Source organism: Poecilia reticulata, linkage group LG11 (assembly GCF_000633615.1).
Source record: "Poecilia reticulata strain Guanapo linkage group LG11, Guppy_female_1.0+MT, whole genome shotgun sequence".
Lineage (NCBI taxonomy): Eukaryota > Metazoa > Chordata > Actinopteri > Cyprinodontiformes > Poeciliidae > Poecilia > Poecilia reticulata.
The window spans coordinates 1-8,452 of NC_024341.1; the positions used below are offsets into that span (position 1 = coordinate 1).

General features: G+C 37.2%; 1 protein-coding gene across 2 annotated transcripts in view; it reads left to right on the forward strand.

Annotated features, from left to right (window-relative positions):
* The first annotated feature begins 1,888 nt into the window (after positions 1 to 1,888).
* atat1 (alpha tubulin acetyltransferase 1) overlaps positions 1,889 to 8,452 on the forward strand; it is a 55,313-nt gene continuing 48,749 nt past the window's right edge. For both annotated transcript variants that reach the window (XM_008421184.2, XM_008421185.2), the window contains exons 1-7: positions 1,889 to 2,269; positions 2,795 to 2,855; positions 3,107 to 3,198; positions 3,680 to 3,737; positions 3,818 to 3,931; positions 5,201 to 5,302; positions 8,175 to 8,220. In XM_008421184.2, the coding sequence (XP_008419406.1) occupies positions 2,178 to 2,269; positions 2,795 to 2,855; positions 3,107 to 3,198; positions 3,680 to 3,737; positions 3,818 to 3,931; positions 5,201 to 5,302; positions 8,175 to 8,220 (565 nt within the window). In that variant the 5' untranslated portion in view covers positions 1,889 to 2,177. The remainder of the gene's footprint in view (positions 2,270 to 2,794; positions 2,856 to 3,106; positions 3,199 to 3,679; positions 3,738 to 3,817; positions 3,932 to 5,200; positions 5,303 to 8,174; positions 8,221 to 8,452) is intronic.

Genomic DNA, 8,452 nt, shown 5'->3' on the forward strand with positions numbered 1-8,452 from the left:
AAACGTGAAGAAAGTGACAACTTTGCCGAAACATGTTGTTTGAGCTTTCACGGTGGCCGTAGTTCCCTATGCGCGTGCTTTCTCAGTGCTCACCACGAGCACGCGCGTATTTTGCCGCGTGGGCGGAACGGAGCGGCAAGAAGACTCCGGGGGAACCGTATCTGATGGGGAAACGCGGATTGACGTAACACCGGTCTTGTGAGAAATTCTGTTCCCTTGTGAAAATCTGTTCAGTAAAAGACTTTTCAGGTAAATTAATGTGTTTCCATTTTAGAGAGGGGGAACAGATTTTATCAGGCGCTTAATATATTTTGTTCCCCCATCCAAACTTTGTCAAAAAAAGAGCAAATGTTTTCAAACTTGCAGGATTTCTTATTGATCATAAGGGGAATTAACACAGTAAAAGACTTTGCAGGTAAATGAATTTGTTTCCATTTTAGAGAGGGGGAACAGATTTTATCAGGCCCTTAAGATATTTTGTTCCCCCATCCTAACTTTTGTCCAAAAAAGAGCAAATGCTATGAAAATCACAGGATTTCTTATTGATTATAAGGGGAATTAACACAGTAAAAGACTTTGCACGTAAATCAATTTGTTTCCATTTTAGAGAGGGGGAACAGATTTTATCAGGCGCTTAAGATATTTTGTTCCCCCATCCTAACTTTGTCAAAAAAAGAGCAAATGCCAAGAAAATCACAGGAATTATTGTTGATGATAAGAGGAATGAACACACTAAAAACTTTTCAGGTAAATTAATTTGTTTCCATTTTAGAGAGGCCGGACACATTATTTCAGGCAGCTGAAATATCCATTCTCTCCTCTTCTCCAATAACTTTGAGAAAYWAAAAGSACCTGTTTCCAAATTCTCAAAAAATATTATGCGTGATAGCATACTAGACATTTCCTTAATCCAGTAATGTCATATTTTACATTAGAACGGGATTTACCAAAAAGTTTACACTCTGATCTTTTCAGGAAGTCTTTATTTTTGTGCCCTGGTATCGGCCAGCTTCCCTCCTCCTCCTTTGTCAGAAATGAAAAATTATAAATGCACACAACGTGTTGGAAATCTGTGTTTGTTGACTGACTTTTATTTGTCAGGCTTACGAGACAAAAGCTGAAAAAAAGATCGATTCACTTCGCGTTTAAAATAACACAAAACAGCGTAAAAAGACCTCCACACAAGACCTCGTTTATTKATGTATGTATTTTTATTTYGATAGCTGCCGWTTAAACTGAAAGTTACAACATTGACGTGATTATATGAGTAGTTTTTACCGAGAAATCGATCAGAAGCGCCGTGAATATGGTCAGATCCGCCGGATCCACTTCTCTGGCTGCAATGCGCGCTCCCGACACAGGGGGAACAGATTTTCACAGGGGAACAGAATTTCTCACAAGACCTGATCCCAAATAAAAGTAGGGCGTTTTACAGCTTTCACGTTTTATATTCGAATAAATTAAATTGTTCATATCCTGCTTGAGCATTTCAGGATTTAGAGCCAAAATGCATTAACAGGAATAAAAAAGAAAATAGATTTAAAAGAAATAAAATTCGAACAAAATACGAGTATATTAAAAAAGGGCTATTCTGAAATATTTCGCGTACAGTTCGCCATTTGATTTTTGAGCATTTGTCAAATTGTGCTCCCAACGTTGCAAAAACAAAAAACAAACAAAAAAAAAAAAACCGTAAAACCCAAACTTTCCGCTCCTTTACAATTTTTAGGACAATTACTAAGAAATAAAATGTTGATTTTGTAGAACTGTGTATTACTATATGTGCATGATAATAACTACATTGTGTGTTGCTCTGACGCCCCTTTGGAGATGTTGATTGCAAGTCTGAAAAAATAGAACAAGGACAGTGCTTTAAATAACTGACGGTTTATTACGGTAACACTGGGAGTGACGCTGTGCCTTAGCGACACAATGAAGTAGCGGTGTAAATAACGCCTGCAGATGAAACAGCATTATTTAGTTTCTTGTAGAATTAGAAATTGCTGAATTTAAATGGTTGTGGTGTTTCGGTTCCGACTCGTTAAGCGGTGAACATCTTTGAAGTAACTCGCTAAATTGTTTAGTGGTTGCTTAGTGAGACTGAAACCTCTCAGCTAGCTAACCTCCTTCAGCCTTGCACTGTAGTAGTATATTACAGCTATCAGCAAGTCTGCGCCATGGAGTTTCCTTTTGACATTAATCAGTTATTCTCTGAGAGGATCTCCATTCTGGACCAGAATCTTATTGCAAGTCGCCAATCTAAAGAAAAGTAGGTTAAAACATGACTATGTGTTTACGCAAATAACTGCTCCGTTTATCTGTGCTGCTCACTTGGCTTCAGGAAATCTCTACTGAATCTCCTTCTTTTAAAGTCCGGACTGTAGTCAGCAGTTCTTGAAGGTCTCAGAAACTTGACCATTAAAATCTGTCTGTCTGTTTAATTATCCATCCATCTATCCATCCCCCCAGGTTTATTTATATAGGACATTTCAGTAGCAAGGCAGTTCTAACTGCTTTACATTAAAATACAAAATTGCAAAGTTATAAAGAAACCACCATACAGACAACAAACATTACATATTTTAATGAGTGCCATCACCAAAATCATACACATCAAATATGTTGGTCAGTGTTTTTTTGTGTGCTTCCAAAGCAACTCTAAAAAGGTGGGGGTTTTGTCTTGATTTAAAGGAACTCAGTGTTTCAGCTGTTTTGCAGTTTTATGAAAGTTTATTCTAGATTTGTGGTGCATAGAAGCTGAATCCTGTTTGTTTTGCTGTGTGGAACTTCACAGGCCAGATCTTCGGGTCAAAATTGCAACAGTTCTTGATGAACTTGGGAAAGCCTCAGCAAAGGTGAGTTCCTGTCTTTTTTGTGTGAGTGGGTTGTTTGGGGTTGATGTTTTTTGATCGGGTAAAAGGATCTTCTGATGAACAAAAAATCTTTCTAATTTCTTACAAAAATGGTTTTCCACATCACATATTGACAACAGATTCACTGCAAATATGCTGCTAGGTAGTTTGGTATCACTGCATGCACCATGCTTAAAGCAAAGTTTATGGACATCTTTTAATGTAATCATGTTTATTCTTTGGTGCTGCTACAGGCACAAGACCTCCCAGCTCCTATAACAAGTGCTTCCAAACTGCAGTTCCAGAAGCATCAGCTGTACCTGATGAAGGATGGAGAGAGCAGCCGGTAAACCCCACGTCCTTGCTTTCACTTCCTTTCCACTATTGTTTCATGGACTAACGTGTTCATACATGTTCGTGTAACAAGTAGAACATGTTCTATGTTAACATTTCAATTTAATGTGTTTTTTCTCTCACTCATTTGTTTCTTCCAAATCTTGCAGTCTGAACAAAGTCTTAGGACATATTTCTATTTTTCTTATTAGAACTGGCAGAATTTATTTAAATTAGTTACACTGACTCCCTGGGAATAATCTACACAGTCTCAACAGTCTCAACGTATTTATAGAATAAAATCTAATCTCATCCACATTTTATTTTGTGTGAACTTGAAATCTGGCCTAAAGTGACTTTTGTTGTAAGATGATGTTTATTACATTAAAATATGTTGAAGTTTGGTTCTATGGACAGCTATGCTGATGCCAAACCCACATGTCTCAGGTTCCTCTGTACTCATAGCAGTTCTCTCTCATGTATTGTACACACAGAGGACGAGGTGTGGTTGTAGGATTTCTGAAGGTTGGCTACAAGAAATTATTTCTGCTTGTGAGTCTATAACTTTATTTTAATGCAGTTATTCATTTTTTAATTCCAAATCACAGTTCTTTAACTCTTATTTGTTTTAGGATCGAAATGGTGTGCACATCGAAGTAGAGCCACTCTGTGTTTTGGATTTCTACATTGCAGAGAACTTACAGCGACATGGCTATGGGCTAGAACTATTCAATTTTATGTTACAGGTAAAGCTTCTAGATGTTTCGCCATAAAAATCTGGTAATAAAATATGAATAAGAGTTGTAATGATGCATGTGAGCCAGCAGGAGGATCAACAGTTCTCATTCTGTATCCTAATTAGCCAATAGTTGTTCCAGACTTATTTAAATAGACATAGGTAGGTGATCAAATATTGGTCAAACAAAATCATTTTCAACAGGAATGAGAAAAAACAGTCCCAAAGATACGGTTACACAGAAAGGGACACTGACATAAAGGCAAACAGTTCCACTTTATGAAGTGCAAGAAAAGTTTATCATCTTGTTTAGTAAAATCATTTTGCTGCTTGGATAGAGTGTATGTTCTTTTTCCAGCTGAAGAAGAACATATGCACTAACTATGGCTGTCTCATGCATATATACTGTAACTAAATATTTAAACCTTTTTGTGTACTTCAACTGATTCACACTGTTGAATTGCATGTATTCTCATGAGTTGGACTGTTTGCTATTTGCCATTTATAATTTATGTGAAAGACTTAACTTCACACTGTAGTGGTGGTCACCAAACGGACCAGAGTTTGGATCACTGATTGAATGTTTTTCAACTGTGCACCATCAACTGTAGTTGATTTTGTTTTGCAGACTTTCTAAACTTTGCGGATCTTATGGTAATACAGATGAAGTCTGTGGAACTCATCCCTCTGCACCTAGAAGTTTACCTCTAGAAGTCATAAGAAAAATAATGTAGATTACCTGAGAGCACCACCTCTACTGTCTAGCACATGGGTGCAGAACTGTAATGTGTGGGTATTTTGTTGCGTGAGGGACTGGGCTCTTTACAAAATAAATGTGGAAATATTAAAGCAGCATCTCAAGAAAAAGGCTAGAAAATTAAAGCTTTGATTGCTAGTTAATGACCCCAAGCATACAACCAAGCAAAGTGGTATGGAAAGAGGCATAAGGATAACAAGGCAAAATGTCTTGGGGCGGTCATCACAAAGCCTTGATCTCTTTGCAGTAGGAAACTGAAAAGACATGAGCTAACAAGCAGGTTCCACCTGTTCTGTCAGGAAGAACGGATCAGAACTACATAAAACTGTGTGGAGAAGCTTATGGGAATCTAAAATGTTTGACCTAAATCATGTATTTTTAATGCAGTTCTATCAAGAATTAAGTAAATATGTGTAAACGTCTTACATATATTCTGAAAAAAAATTACATTCCTCTGATTATTATTGTAGAATAGTTTTCTGTTACAGACTAACTGTTATTGTCCATTTTTCATTGCTGTAGCATCAGAACGTGGAGCCAGTGTTGTTGGCATATGACAGACCTTCCACCAAATTGCTGGCATTCCTGGCTAGGCATTACAATCTGAGGCAGAGCGTTCCTCAGGTGAGACCTGTCATGTCTGTCCTGTCAATATCTCTTTTATGGTCTTACTTTTCTCTGACAGCCACAGAAGATAAAATATAGGTTACTTTCACAAGATTTTTAAAAACTTTATTCCATATTTAGTCTCTCGTCTTTCATTTTTAAAGCTTCTGTTTTATTAGGCAGACCAGCAAAAGCATTGGGAAGGCCTATTGTATCTGAAGGAATTATTATTATTATTCTTTTTCCGCCAAATTGTTCCTAGGTTATTGGAATAGTCATATCTCCCTGATACATCATCAAATCTCATACATCATTGCTCAACACATTGATGTGGCACATTAATGACATCACTGAAGTCCTGCCCATCCATCCATCCATCCATCCATCCATCCATCCATCCATCCATCCATCCATCCATCCATCCATCCATCCATCCATCCATCCATCCATCCATCCANTCCATCCATCCATCCATCCATCCATCCATCCATCCATCCATCCATCCATCCATCCATCCATCCATCCATCCATCCATCCATCCATCCATCCATCCCTCTCTCCATATTTGTTAAAGTTGTCACCATGTCGTGACAGTTTGCTATGAGACAGATAATCTGTGAAAAAAAATCAATCTCCTCCACCTCCTCCCTGACCTACTGTTGCTAATGCAACGTTCTCACCAAAAACAACCAATCAGAACCAGGAGGAGGGTTATAGTGCTGTTAATCAGACTCATTCACTCGCTGCTAAATATGCTAATGGTGGAGAAACAACTTATTGTGACAGGAAAACTGTTTATCTGCCGTCATTGGTATGCTATGCTATGCTTTGACAGTTTGAATCTGCATAGCTCTCTGCTATGCTAGTTGCAGCATAGCACAGAGCAAGGGGGAGGGAGGATAAGCAGCCACATGAGATTGTGATTGACAGCGCTAAAACCTGCCTCCTGCCTCTGATTGGTTGTTTATAGATAGCACTGGGAAAAGGCAGAGGAAATAATTTTTTTCACAATTTATCTCTCATGCCATACAACACAACACAATGACAACAAAATATGTGAAAAAATATTTTTTATAAAAGTTACATACTGCAGCTTTAATTTCACTTAGAAGAGGACGGGTCAGGAGGGACATGGTAACATATAATTGTAATTTAAATGCAAGCCAAGGTAAAACTGTGTGAACTGGCTGCAGTCCAGACAGTAGACTGTTTTTTTCATTTTGTAAAGATTGTTTGAATTTCTCTCAGCAACTAATATATTGTTTTTGCTGTGTAACTGTAAAAAGAGCAAAGACACAGAGTAATCCCTATAGATTCCCTGAAATGATGCAAACTAAGTTGTCATTGAACACAGTTTTGCTCACCTTTTTCACTGGGATGGGGGTAAGGGATTTATGTTGGTATCGGGAATTAGAGCTGCTGCTGACTGACTCACCTGTTGTCATTGTGGTAAAAGGTACTGGGACAAGTTAAATATATGAATATATTGGTATTTCTTTTCCTTAATTCATTAAATGCTATGGAGGCAAACAGTAGTCTGTAGCTAAGATAACTCTGCTGAATGGTTGATCATCACACAGTCTACTCACCTCTCGGAGAAAAATTGTGTTACAAATAGACACTCTTGTCTTTTCTTTCTCTTATATCTCTATTTTTTGAAAGCTTGACTTTATTATTTTTCTAGGCAGTATAGTAGCTGCCACAGTCATTCTTGTCTTCTGCTGACTACTTCTGAACATCGTCACCGTCAAGCGCTCCAAGCAGGAACGAACCATTTAACGCAAATACAGGGGTGAGGGGGATTCAGTGCAAATATGGATGTGTGCTTTTTGGTTTGGGAGGGGTAACATTTAATTTTTACTACTAAAAACAATTTTAAAAAACACAATAACAGTAATTGACAGGGTTTTCTATTTGTAAGTAAGTAAACTTTATTTATATAGCAGCCTTCACAGACATAAAAATCACAAAGTGCTTTACAACAAAGGAAACACATCAATAATAAAATAATCTAAAATCAATTGACAAAATTAATCAAAAGCCAGTCTGAAGAGATTGAGACCTTTATTTAAATGCGTCAGTTGACTCGGAGCAGCGCATTGATAGAGGTAGAGAGTTCCAGAGCCTCGGGCCACCATCTGAAATGCTCTATCACCACGGGTTTTAAAATTAGTTCTGGGAACCGACAGCAGCATCTGATTAGAAGACCTCAGAGTCATAGATGGACAGAGAGGCTTCAAAAGGTCCAATATGTATTTGGGAGCCTCACCATGAAGTGCTTTGAAAGTTAAAACCAAAATTTTAAAATGTTTCCTAAAATACACCGGGAGCCAGTGCAGAGAGGCCAGAACAGGAGTTATGTGAGCTGTTCTATGGGTTCTAGTTAAAAGCCTGACTGCAGCATTTGCACAGACTGAAGGGAAGCCATGGAGGATTTACTCAGACTCACTAAAAGGCCGTTAAAGTAGTCTAAACGAGAAGAAATAAAAGCATGGACAGTCATTTCTAATTCTTCTGTGATAAAATAGCCTGCAGCTTCAAAATATTCATTAAATGGTAAAAACAGTTGCAAACTAATAATTTGCAATGATTGTCCAATGACAAAGAACTATCAAAGAGAACACCCAGATTTCTGAGACTATTTTTATTCAAAGGGTTTAAAAACCCAAGATGCTTCCTGATTTCCGTGATTTTATCATCAGGAGCTATGTAAAATAATAATAATAATAATAATAATAATAATAATAATAATAATAATAATAATTTGTGGGGGGCCCCCTGTGGTCAAGGGCCCTTGGAATTGTCATCACTTGTCCTCCCTATACTGTGCCCCTGCTCAGAATAAACATTGTCATTGTTTGATGTGACTTTTTTTTATCACTGTGTGCAGGTCAATAACTTTGTTGCCTTTGAGGACTTCTTCCACAAAAGAGCAGGTAATTTTTAACCGTTTTATTTTTTTATGGCAGTTGTAACATTTCGCTAGTGAACAGAGCCATAAAGGTCACCTTCTAAATGCGACAAACCCATTTGCTTTCAATTTTTCTTCTGTCTGCATATCTTTGTTTCAATGTACCCTATTATTATTATTATTATTATTATTATTATTATTATTATTATTATTATTATTATTATTATTATTATTATTATTATTATTATTATTATTTA